The sequence below is a fragment of the Phoca vitulina genome, unplaced genomic scaffold, assembly GCF_004348235.1.
Source record: "Phoca vitulina isolate PV1807 unplaced genomic scaffold, GSC_HSeal_1.0 scaffold1, whole genome shotgun sequence".
NCBI lineage: Eukaryota > Metazoa > Chordata > Mammalia > Carnivora > Phocidae > Phoca > Phoca vitulina.
In genome coordinates, this window is record NW_022589704.1 from 6,770,963 (window position 1) to 6,783,257 (window position 12,295).

Below are 12,295 nucleotides of genomic sequence, written 5' to 3' on the forward strand. Positions count from 1 at the left end.
CGTGACACTGGGAATCCAGTGGGCACAAGCCTAGGATGAGGTGTTGCAGGCCACCAAACCCACCACGGAGGGGGGGCAGGGGTGCCCATGCCCTGCCAGGCCTCGAATAGAAATCCACATCTCAGGGAGAAGCTGGGCCAAAAGCCTGAGACACTCTTAGTTCTCTCCATCCAAACTACCAGACTCCCAGGGCAAGGGTTCTAGGTCAAGGCCAAAGCCTGAGGCATCGATGACTCCGGGCGGTTGCCCACCGGGGCCTCAGCCAGCCCGTGGCTCTGTGTCCTGTGGCAGAGAGGGGCAGCCTCCAGAGGCCGGCCCATGGCTTCACCACGGGCCAGCTGCATGCCTTTGGACAAGCTTCAGCATTCTCTTCTATAGGACAGTGGGCATGAAAGCCCCTCCACCCGAGGGCCATTGATTCACTGAGGCAGAGCTCCCAACACGTGCAAAGTACCCACTGAGCACTACCTGAGCAGCTTCTTCAGATCCACTGGGTCTGCGTGAGGCCTGGGACCCTGCATTCGCTCCAGCACCCAGGGTTGCCCCTGTTGCTGCGCTGAGGAGCCCACGGTGAGCACTCCTTTGTAATAGCTGGGTCCTGAAAGGGCCCACCCTGTGCTCTTTCGATTACCCACCAGCAACAGCTTTGTTGGAGGAGGCCTCCAGGTGATCCTGAGGGGAGTTGGCTCTTGAGATCTAGCAAGAACTCGGCTGAGCGCGGAGGGCACCGGTCTACGAGGCCCCCGGAGACCGGACTGCGGAGCGAGGGTGACTTACCCGCCAAGCGCCGATCTGCCAGGACTGCTCCGACTCCTGGATCCTCTCCTCGAAGTCATGGAGCACATTCAGAACTGTCTTCACCTGGCCTCGGGCACACAGGCCAAAGCACAGAATCACGCCCTGCAGGGAGACCCGGCCAGCTGGGGTGAGGGCGGCGGGCAGGGGCCAGAGGAGGAGCCCCCCCCATGTACCTACACACACAGGCACACACACGAACGCACACACACAACCAGTATACACACATGCACGCATACGCTCACGCACACCCAAGCACGCATGTGCCCATAACCCCTAGGAGCAAAGGGGTCTGGTGGGTAGGAGGGGGCTGCAGGGCACCCTCACCTCCCGGTCAAAGTCGTTGCCATAGTCTGTCTTGTACAGCAGCTCCAGGAGCAACACCTCCACCTTGTCAGCCTCCAGGCCTGTGGCCAGAGTGAAGCCCAGGGCCCGATACAGAAAGCCCTGGAGAGGCAGAGGGACGAAAGGAGCTTCTGGCCCCTCCGCTCTGCGCTCCAGAGGTTGTCGCCGTGGGGAGCCCCCTACCTCACACTCTAGATGGTTTGTTTTTTTTTTTTTTTTTTTTTAAAGATTTTATTTATTTATTTGAGAGAGAGAGAATGAGAGAGAGCATGAGAGGGGGGAGGGTCAGAGGGAGAAGCAGACCCCCTGCTGAGCAGGGAGCCCGATGCGGGACTCGATCCAGGGACTCCAGGATCATGACCTGAGCCGAAGGCAGCCGCCCAACCAACTGAGCCACCCAGGCGCCCCTAGATGGTTTGTTTTAATGCGCAGATATCTATGCATGTCGTAGAGTCTTTAAAATAAACATTTAGGTTATTCTGGAGGGTTGGACTGCTTGCAGGCCAGCATATTATAACTAGTGGAGGCCAAATTTCCTTCCCATAGTGGTTGAACCCGTTTTCCCTCACACTAACAAATCTAAGAGCACCTGGTGATGAGCCATGCTGATCACCTGTGCACATTCTCACCATCCAGTCTCTGAATCCCTGCTGTATTCTTTGCTTATTCTTCCTGTTTTTTCTTCTACTTGTAAGAAGAACTTCGTGTGTATATTTGGAAAAACAACAAGAACAAACATGTCTTATTTCATTTAACCCACGCAGCAAGTCCAGACTGTAGATACAGTTGCTGTTTTGGGACATGGAAAAGCAAGCAAGAGGTGGCAGAACCAGGATTTTATTTTATTTTATTTTATTTTATTTTATTTAAATTTTATTTTATTATGTTATGTTAGTCACCATACATCATTAGTTTTTTTTTTTTTACATCATTAGTTTTTGATGTAGTGATCCACGCTTCATTGTTTTCGTATAACACCCAGTGCTCCATGCAGTATGTGCCCTCCTTAATACCCATCACCGGGCTAACCCATCCCCCCACCCCACCCCCCAACACCCTCAGTTTGTTTCTCAGAGTCCATAGTCTCTCACGTAGAACCAGGATTTTAAATCAAACATTGTCCGGGGCACCTAGGTGGCTCAGTGGGTTGAGCATCCGACTCTTGGTTTCAGCTCAGGTCATGGTCTCAGGGTCATGAGATGGAGCCCAGTCTGAGGCTCCTTTCTTTTTTTTTTTTTTTTTTTTTTCTGAGGCTCCTTTCTTAAGTATCGCGTACCAGAGGTCTCAACTCCAGATCACTCTACTGCTGTATTTCCCCCCAGAGTCTCCATTCCTTTTTGATTTTATTTATTGTGACTTTGTTTTGTCACACAGAAAAGGTTCATTTTCACAGAGGAAAGTGTCTTTCTTTTCCTTTGTCTTTCTTGGTTTCCTTTCATGCATATGAAGGCCTACTCCATGTCAAGATTAAAAAAAAAACTATTCATTGATGTATTCTCCTAGTCGTTCCATGGTTTTCTTTCATTTCGTACACTTCAATCTCTGATCTGTTCCCAGAGAGTAAATCCTTCCTTCGCGAGCTTTATTGTCAATACGTTCTTAACAATTCAGGTGAACTTGGAAATAATCTAGTCAAATTCCATAAAATTGTCCAGTGTCCACAAAAACTCCTTTTGGGAATTTGACGGGGAGCACAACGTACGGCAGATTAATTTGAGCAATGTGGACGCCTTTCCAACATTGAGACTTCCCATCCAAGAACAAAAGATTGTGTCAATGTCATCCCGTTTCTTTCAGTGTCCCTGCACCTCCTTGCCATTCTGTGCTCCTCACATATGTCACGTAGTCAATAATTTATTCGATTACATATTTACATTGTGTTGCTACTTGGAATGGGATCTTCCTTCATCAAATCATATTTTTGCTTTATTTGTATGTGGGAGAGAATGATTTCTGCATATCAATTTTGGGAGAAGACTGGCTCTGACAACTGGGGCTGCAGGTCTGGAGGCCACTGGTGATCACCTTGCCCCATCTTAGAGGTGCCAGTTGAGCGGTGAAGAGACAGGAGGGTCCTGGTGAAGTTCCTTAAGCCCCTGTATCCAACTGTGCCTTCCTAAGTTTTCTAATCCTACTTACTGATTTACTTTCCCTAAGCTAGGTGATCTGTTGAAATATGGTTGAATTCTATGCATTTGCTTATCAAATACTATATACAACTTTCTTTTTTAAGAAAGGCAGATCACCACACGCAGCGCCTCATTTGGATGTGTCTGGGGCCTTGGAAGCTTGACAATCCTATGTTCTCTTATAAATGGACCTTGAGAGCTTGTTTGGAGGTTCTAGCCGGGGAGCGCAGCTACTTGTATGCCCTTGACCAAGGAAAGGTCCTCCTCTATGGAGGAAGGTCATCTTCTTCTACCAGGCATTCAGCTTCAGGAGAGACACACATGGAGCAGGGAGGGAGGACGTGATACCCAGCTAGCCAGCCAGATAACCCGAATCAACCCAGCAATCAATGGGGTAACAAAGGTCGCAGCCAGATGGCCTTCACATCCTATATACAACTTTCTTCCAAATGGACATCTGTCCTTAAATTGATATTGGATAAAATCTTAAACCTACAAATTTATGTTTAGCTATAGAAGATTATCTGTAAGATATCCTTGCTTTTTGTTATTTTACATGCTCACCTATAAAGACTATTTGAACAAACACAGTTTTTGGTTGAGACCTGTAAATACCTTTTCTTAGACATCTCATTGAGATATAATTCACATACCATAAAATTAACCCATTTAAGGTTTACAAAATCAGTGGTCTATTCACAGAGTTGTGCAACCATCAGCACAATTTAAACTTAGAACATTTTTATCACCCTCCCCCCCCAAGAAATCTCATACCTGTTGGCGGTCACTGCACATTTCCTGCAGCCTCTGGCAGCCGCTAATCTACTTTCTGTCTCTAAAAAGATGCCTATTCTGGACATTTCAAGTAAACAGAATCATATAATATGTCTTGATTTGCATTCCTTTGTGTCTGGCTTCTGTCACTTAGCATAGTGTCTTCAAGGGTCATCTTTTCTGAACCATTAATCAGTACTTCATTCCTTTTAATGAATAATATTCCGTTGTATGGATAGACCACATTTTGTTTATCTTTTCATCCATTGGTGGGCATTTGGGTTGCTTCTATTTTTTGGCTTTATGAATAACACTACTGTGAACATTTATGTACACATTTTTGTATGGATGTATGTTTCCATTTCCCCTGGGCATATATAACTCCGAGCAGAATTCCTGGGTCATATGGTAACTCTGTATTTAATACTTCAAGGAACTGGTTTTCCATTCACACCAGCAGTTTATGAGTGTTTGAATTTCTCCACATTCTTACCAATACTTGTTATTATGTCTTCTTTATTACAGCCATCCTAGTGGGTGTGAGGTGGTATGTCCTTGTGGCTTTGACTTGCGTTTTCCCTAATGGTGATAACCTTGAACAATTTTTTTCATGTGCTTATTCACCATGTATGTACCTTCTTTGAAGAAATGTCTATTCATATAGTTTGCCCATTTCTGAACTGGGCTTATCTTTTTGTTATTGAGTGAGGAGAGCTCTTTATATATTCTAGATACAAGTCCCTTACCAAGGACTTAATTTGTAAATATTTTCTCTCATTCTGGGGGTTGTCTTTTCACTTTCTTGATGGTTTGATTTTCAACATAAGAGTTTTTAGTTTGATGATGTCCGAGTTATCTATTTTTTCTTTCCTCGCTAGTGTTTTTGGTGTCATAGCCAAGAAGATTTTGTCCAAAATCAGCTGACAGCAAGTGCGAGGTTTATTTCTGCATTCTTGATTTTCTATTACATCAACCTGTCTGCCCATCCTTACGCCAGTACTACATTGTCTTGTTTACTGTAGTAAAAAGTCCTGAAATTGCAAAGTTTGAGTCCTCCAACTTTGGCCTTTCTCTTAATCATAATTACGTTGGCTGTTCTGGGCCCCTTGTATTCCCACATGAATATAGGATCAGCTTGTCAATCTCTAAAAAAACAAAACAAGGGGTGCCTGGGTGGCTCAGTCGTTAAGTGTCTGCCTTCGGCTCAGGTCATGATCCCAGGGTCCTGGGATCGAGCCCCACATCGGGCTCCCTGCTCCGCGGGAAGCCTGCTTCTCCCTCTCTCACTCCCCCTGCTTGTGTTCCCTCTCTCGCTGTCTCTCTCTCTCTGTCAAATAAATAAATAAAATCTTAAAAAATAAAAAAAATTAAAATAAATAAAAAAATAAAAAAACAAAACAAAAAAGAAAGGCCAGCTAGGGTTTATGACAGGGGTCACAATGAATCTGTAGAGAGATTTGGGGAGTGTGCCATCTTGACCATATCATCTTCCAATCTGTGAACATGGGATCCTTTCCGTTAATTGAGACCTTCTCTGATTTCAACAATGTTCATAGTTTTATAAAGACCTTTTTACAATGAAATACACACACATGATCATGAGCCAGTAGCTGGATGGGTCAGGTGTACGCAACAACATCCAGCAATCTGCCAGTGAGGTGGGGACAGCTGAAAGTCATGCTCCAAAGCTCAGCCTGCCTACTCTTTCTTTGCCCCTCCAGCCTCATCATCTTCACTGCCGAGCCAGAACTCAGCAACCCCTTTAGCCTTCTGTGGTTCAGTGTCATCCTCATCATTTTCACTGCCAAAACCTGTTCAGACATCTTGATCCTTGCCTGTTGGACTCTGCTAGGAGACCACATCAGGTGGAGAGTGAAGTGAGAAGATCAGGAAGACTGGAGAAGAGACCCCCCCACCAGCTTCAACAAAGCAGATTCTTAGAGGAAAAACAAAACAGAACAAGACACGAAAACCCACTGGCCTAAACCACCCACCTCTCCTCCCAGGACCCTGTAGACAGCCACAGGTACAGCTGGTCTCACACACAACCCGAGCCTCCATTCCATCATCCCTGGAGTCCCCTCCCCATCTGAACTGCCCTGACACTGTGAGCACAAACCTTCTCCAGGGAGGGGCTGTCGAAGCTTTCAATCTGGTTGTTCAGCTCTTTGCTCAGACGCAAGCTCCAATTGGAACCTCGGGTCTTCTTAAGGGAGTTTCTCAGAAACTGAGGAGACAGAAGATGTCGGTGGGCAGTGCCAGAGGCCCCCAGTCCTGTTCTGTCCCAGGCTCCAGCGGTGCTGTGTGACACTGAGCAGTGACTCACCCTTTCTAACCCCCTTCCCCAATCTCTAGATTGCTCGACCCATTGAACCCCAACCCAGTGCTAACAGTCTGTGGGCCTGGGGAACAGCTGTGGTTTTGGGGCTGGAGGGAGGAGGGTCACCCCTGTGCTGCTTTCCTGAACACTTGGTCCCCCAGGATAGAAGGCTGTCTGTTCTCTCCTGCTGATGGATACAGCTGTGGACATGCTCGGTACTCCCCAAGTCGTCTCTGACGGAAGAGGTGTCCTTTAGGGACTCCTAAGCTCTCCACGTGCCAACCCCACCAAGCGTCTTCCCATGCACCCCTCCCCTTTCTCCCGACCCAACCTCAGCAAGGTGGATCACGTCTTTACCTGAATCAGCTTGCCCTCCCAGGTCTTCTGATTCCAGGTAAACTCAGTATGCTCTGCAGAAAGAAGGTGCACACATGCTGCTTTCTTCTGCTGCTCCCCTCTGGACCAGCCTCCTTAGTCAGGCATGCGAAGCCCTCCATGGATGGGCTCAGCACATGCTTATTTCCCTCCCCACTTCTCCAAGGACCTAAATAGGCCAAACTGGTCCACCTTGAGCTTTGGTTCCTGTTGTTCAAGCCGTGTGATTCATACTCCAGCATGCGCACCGAGAGGGGAGTTGACTTGGGGTTGGTGCCCCGGATGCCTCACCTTCCAGGTACTTGACCAGCAGTGGGATCTCCAGCTCCCACATGTCAGCCATGGAGGGCGCAATGCTCTGGCTCAGGGTCCTCAGGAGGTTGAGCATGGCTATCCCGCGGCCCTCCCCCTTGTAGGGGGATGACATCAGCACCTGGGGAACACCAAGACTCCAGTGGGGCCCTGCCCCAGGCTGGGCAGTGCCAGGCATTTTGTTCCCAGAAAGAAGAAGAGGGGTAAGATAGTGGGCTTTCTCCCCACCCAGGCTTCCATGGAGTGTGGATTAACGCCCACAGTCAACATAAGGAGGAGAACCGGGGCGCCTGGATGGTTCAGTTGGTTAAGCATCTGACTCTTAATTTTGGCAGGTCATGATCTCAGGGTCATGAGATCGAGCCCCACGTCAGGCTCTGTGCTGGGCATGGAGCCTGCTTGGGATTCTCTCTCTCCCTCTCCCTTTGCCCCTCTCTCTCTTTCTCTCTCTCTCTAAAAAAAAAAAAGAAAAAGAGGAGAAGGCGTAGGTACAGGACTCCCAGGGGCAGGCAGGCACTGACGGTGTCCTGGGGATGCTTCGGGCCTGCTCAAAGGCTGAGCAGAGGAATCTGGTCACCAGGTCCCTGGGCATCCGAGCACACTGCCCCTGCCACGTCTACCCAAGAGGAATGAAAGTGACCCAGAAAGATCTGTCCTACCAAGTGTCTAGCTCCCTCCTCCCTCTGGAGGCTTTGGGAATTAGGAGCTGAAGGGAGAGGGGCCACAGGCCATGGCCTCAGTCAGGCCTGGGTGAGTCACTCACCAGGAGACGGGCCAACAGTTTCTGGGGTGCAGGCAGGTCCACTAAGGAAGAAGGAGATGCGAACCTGCTCCAGTCACCCAGTTCATACCAGGACATGCCCCCCTGCCCCCATGCCCTTGAGCCCAAGAATGGTGCTGGCCTGGAAGGTACTTCCCCAACATCATCCCATTGTCCCCAGAACAAGAATGGATTGGCACAGGGACCGGTGATCTGTCCATAAGGAACATCATTTTAATTGGTTTATCCTGGGAAGAGGGGAGAATCATGCTTTGGGCTAGGGCTTAGAAGATGTCAAGGGGAGGGCCTAGCCAGAGTCCGGGTGAGGTCATGAAGAAGACCCCCCACCATTTGCCATCCCTGGGTCCTACAGGGCTCCTAAAATCACACCCACCACCGGCGACGCCCATCCAGCCAAGCTCCAGGCCCATGAGAACAGTCCTCTTGGAAGAGCAGTGTCACCCCACCGTTAAGTGGTGACAGTCACTTTTTTGAGTGTCTGCTGTTGACAGTGCTGAATCGGGGGCCGGGGTAAGGGGGAGCCACGGTATGATGGTTTGCAGAGGACTCGGATGGGACCCGCTGGCTCACAGAGACACAGACAAGCCACACATGGAGAAAGGCTGCACCTCCACAGGGAGGGGTCCTGGGACGGGGTGCGGGAGGAGGGGACATGGGGAACGAACTGCCAAAGGAAGTTTGCCCAATTTTAACACCTCCTCAGATATGGTAAGGGGGGCCTTTGGCCTGGCTGGCTGGGACTCCCGGCCGCTTCCTGGAAAATGCAGAAGGGAAACGTCCCAGGACACGGAGTGGCCCACCTGCCCAGTCCCACCGACTAGTGCCAGGATGCTGCCCACCGTGTCTGCTTTTGCGGGCCATGCTGGCCTCCACGTCCTCGGCGTGGAGCTGGCGTTCCGCCAGATTTGTGAGGCTGATGCAGATGGGGGTCAAGGCCTCTGTGTAATCCGTCTCCATGATGTAGCACAGGAGCCTCACCCAAAACTCCTGGGTCGGGGGCAGAGGGCAGCATTAGCTGGGGCATCTACAGCCGCGTAGGAGATCCGTCAGGCTCGCCGCACAGCCCCCCTGCTCTAGCAGCTGCTCAACGACTGGCAGCTCCCATGATTCTTCTCAGTACCTCTGGTATTAAGGTAAACTGCCCCCCAGACAGGGAGCATCCAGCCCAAGGCCTCACTTAATGGACAGTGATTCCTTCCTTGTGCTATCACGGTAAATTTTTTCTACTTTCTTCGCTATGTCACACTGCATTGCAATGAAAAGTTGGCACATCTGTTTCCCCTTCAGCCTGTGACCTCCTTGGGGTTATACTGAGCCTTCTAGCGTATGCCTTCATGTCTTCACATAGTACAAACTCACTGGATGCTTGTGGAATTAATCCGTTAAAATCATCTCTACACACACGCACACACACACACACACACACACACACCTGGACTGAAGGGGCTTTAAGGTAATCGACATATTTCTGGTTATAAGTCAATGGATACATATTGAGGCCCACTGTGAGCTAAGCACCGCCTCAGCCTCTGGGGGACTAAGTTCCCATCAAGGACCCAGCTCTGGAACCGGATCTTCAAGAACAAGCGCTCAGGCAGTGGGAAGATCGGGGCCCCTCCAGGCATCCCAGACGGTGGGAATGGGAGAAGCAACAGCGTGGAATTCTGGGCATGCACCATTCCCTTCCAAGCCCGGCGCGGGGCGCACACGAGTCAAGCCGTCAGCTGCAGGGGCCCGGCCCACACTCACGTTGGTCATCCCACTGACGGAAGAGGTTATGATCTTCACGGTGTCCATGGTGACTTTGTGGACCATCTTCTCCTCCAGGTTCCTCTGATAAAAGTTCTCCCGGTGATTTGTCTGAAAGCCAGAATCGAGGGGGTCCCTGCTTGTGCGCCGGCCGGGGCTTTGCTGCGGTCTTGGGTGTGGTCTCCTCACCCCCCGTGAGGCTCCATGCCCAGATACCAGGTCTCCAGAGTTTTCTAGATAGACTGCACACACCTCCACCTACAGTCGCCGTGTGCCCGGGCACACTGGTGTCACGAAGGTAGATTCGTGCGGGGTCTAGCACAGGGTGCAGCAAGCAGATTCTTTCCTCAACGCTTTGGAAACCACAGACCAGCTGCACCCGGGTCTGCCTATCAGGGCCACTCACCAGTTTGTAGGTGGACAGAGTCAGCTGCACAGACACGTACTTCAGGCCCCAGCCTTTGATCCTGTCCTGGTAGCCAGACAGAGCCAACTGGCCGATGATGCGGAGAATAGCCATCCTCACCTGAGGGGACAGGGCGGTGGACAAGCAGGAATTGGGGTGGGCTCCAGGGTGGGGGGCTTGGCACCTTACATCCAATCCTGTCCCATGAGACAGCTAGGAATTGGGGGTGCTCTGGGTGGGAAGGGGCCTTGGGGGCTACTGCCCACTCCGTCCACCGCCCCCTGACCCATCCAGGGAATCCCCCTGGGCAACATAGCCACCCAGGAGCCTTGTCTGAGCCCGGAGCACACTCCCTCCTAGACAGGCTGCTCCATCCTCAGGCAGCCCTGGTGGGGACAGGCTGACTCTTATCCTGGGCTCCCCAGGCTTGGGCTCAGGCTTGCTATGTGGGGTGGTTGTCTTCCCTTGACAGCCTCCACATTTTGAGAACAGCTCTGCGTTAAATCTCCAGCCCAAATCCCTCCCCTGCCCCACCTCATGCCCTCTCCCATTTGTGCAGACCCTCACCCTCCTGGACCTCCCTCCCCAGGGGATGTGCTGCAGCCTCCAGGGCCTACGGCCAGAACTGAAGCTACATTCCAAGGTGGTCTTGGCTCCAGTGGAGCCTGGACTGTGGGGTTTTTTTAGCCTTTATTTGAAGGGTATAGTGTGTATTCCTCAGTTGCTTTTTTCAAACGCAGGGAAGGTTTTATAAAACCCTCAGGCAGCCACGTGGCTCTGGATGAAGCTGGATTCACTCAGCCTCTCCTCTGTCCAGGACAGTGTCTGAGCCCCCTCATTGGGAAATTCCAGGTCCCTGATGAGAGCAAGTGTCTCAGGAGCAGGACACAGCCCAGGGGGGCCTCTCTCCTCCAGCCCTACTCAGTGCTGGCCAGGAAGCTAGGTTTTCCAGCAAAGGGCCTTCGGCAGGCAGCCCCCACCCACAGAGCCGGAGAAGGGTAAGGGCCACCTGCAGGACTTCCCTCTGCTTCCCCCGCAGAGTGCCCTGAACACCACCCCCTTCCAGGTCTCTGCCCTGTCACCTTGGAGCGGGTGTCACAGAGGGTGTTCTTGACCACCCGGATGGCCAGGTAGATGGTCCTGATATTCATTCTGGGCTCTGAAAGAGGAAAACCGGCCTGGAGGGCCACCAGCCTCAGAGCTGGGCTCTCAGGAGATGCCCGGGAGTAGCGAGACTCCCAGAACACCAGGCCTGCCCACCACCTTCCCCCGGGAGCCAGGCTTTGGGGGGCTCGTCCACGTCACACCTCCTGAGAGCCTCTGACTCCCACCACAGCTCAGGGACACTTCCCTCAGAAGCCTCACTGGCCACCTCCTTGTCCTCTCAACACCTGTCCCACCCCACCTGGCCAGGGGACAGCATGGTTTTTGTGCCTCGCTCCCTTGGCCTCTGCTTTGTGACTCTCTTTGGAACCCAGGTGGACTCTCCTTGAGAGCAGGGTCCCCACCTGCTCTTCCTTCAGGTGGGCACACAGGGCCAGGCACGCTGTGGGCATGCATAGGCTGCAAAGCACAGCGGTGCAGAGCCTGGGCTGTGGTGCCGGGCTGCCCGGGGTCAAATCCTGTGCCAGCCACATCCTAGCCATGTGACCTCAGGTGAACTCCTCAGCAACCCTATGCCTCAGTTTCCCTACTTGAAAATGTGGATAATAATAGGGAACCTGGGTGGCTCAGTCAGTTAAGCGTCTGCCTTCAGCTCAGGTCGTGATCCCAGGGTCCTGGGATCGAGTCCCGAGTTGGGGTCCTCACTCAGCGGTGAGTCTGCTTCTCCCTCTGCCCCTCCCCCCGCCACTCATGCTCACTTTCATGCACATGTGAGCGCGTGTACGCACAGAAATAAATAAATAAAATCTTTTTTTAGAATGTGGCTAATACACTCTGGAAAACAGTATGGAGTTTCCTCAAAAAGTTGAAAATAGAGCTACCCTACGATCCAGCAATTGCACTACTAGGTATTCACCCCAAAGATACAAATGTAGTTATCTGAAGGGGCATGTGTGCCCCAATGTTTATAGCAGCAGTGTCCACAATAGCCAAACTATGGAAAGAGCCAAGATGTCCATAGACAGATGAATGGATAAAGAAGATATGGTATATACATACACACACACACACACACACACACACACACACACACACACACACAATGGAATATTATGCAGCCATCAAAAAAAAACCCAAAATCTTGCCATTTGCCCCAACGTGGATGGAACTAGAGGGTATTCTGCGAAGCAAAATAAGTCAATCAG

At 51.1% G+C, this 12,295-nt stretch overlaps 1 protein-coding gene across 1 annotated transcript in view; it reads right to left on the reverse strand.

Moving 5' to 3' along the window:
• MROH2A (maestro heat like repeat family member 2A) overlaps window positions 1–12,295 on the reverse strand; it is a 45,500-nt gene that overhangs the window by 20,391 nt on the left and 12,814 nt on the right. Inside the window, exons 12-21 of the mRNA XM_032408479.1 lie at window positions 11,069–11,145; window positions 9,987–10,106; window positions 9,581–9,691; window positions 8,671–8,818; window positions 7,814–7,854; window positions 7,030–7,171; window positions 6,721–6,773; window positions 6,163–6,270; window positions 1,123–1,242; window positions 778–900 (exon numbers count right to left, since the gene is read on the reverse strand). Coding sequence (XP_032264370.1) covers window positions 778–900; window positions 1,123–1,242; window positions 6,163–6,270; window positions 6,721–6,773; window positions 7,030–7,171; window positions 7,814–7,854; window positions 8,671–8,818; window positions 9,581–9,691; window positions 9,987–10,106; window positions 11,069–11,145 — 1,043 coding nt within the window. The remainder of the gene's footprint in view (window positions 1–777; window positions 901–1,122; window positions 1,243–6,162; window positions 6,271–6,720; window positions 6,774–7,029; window positions 7,172–7,813; window positions 7,855–8,670; window positions 8,819–9,580; window positions 9,692–9,986; window positions 10,107–11,068; window positions 11,146–12,295) is intronic.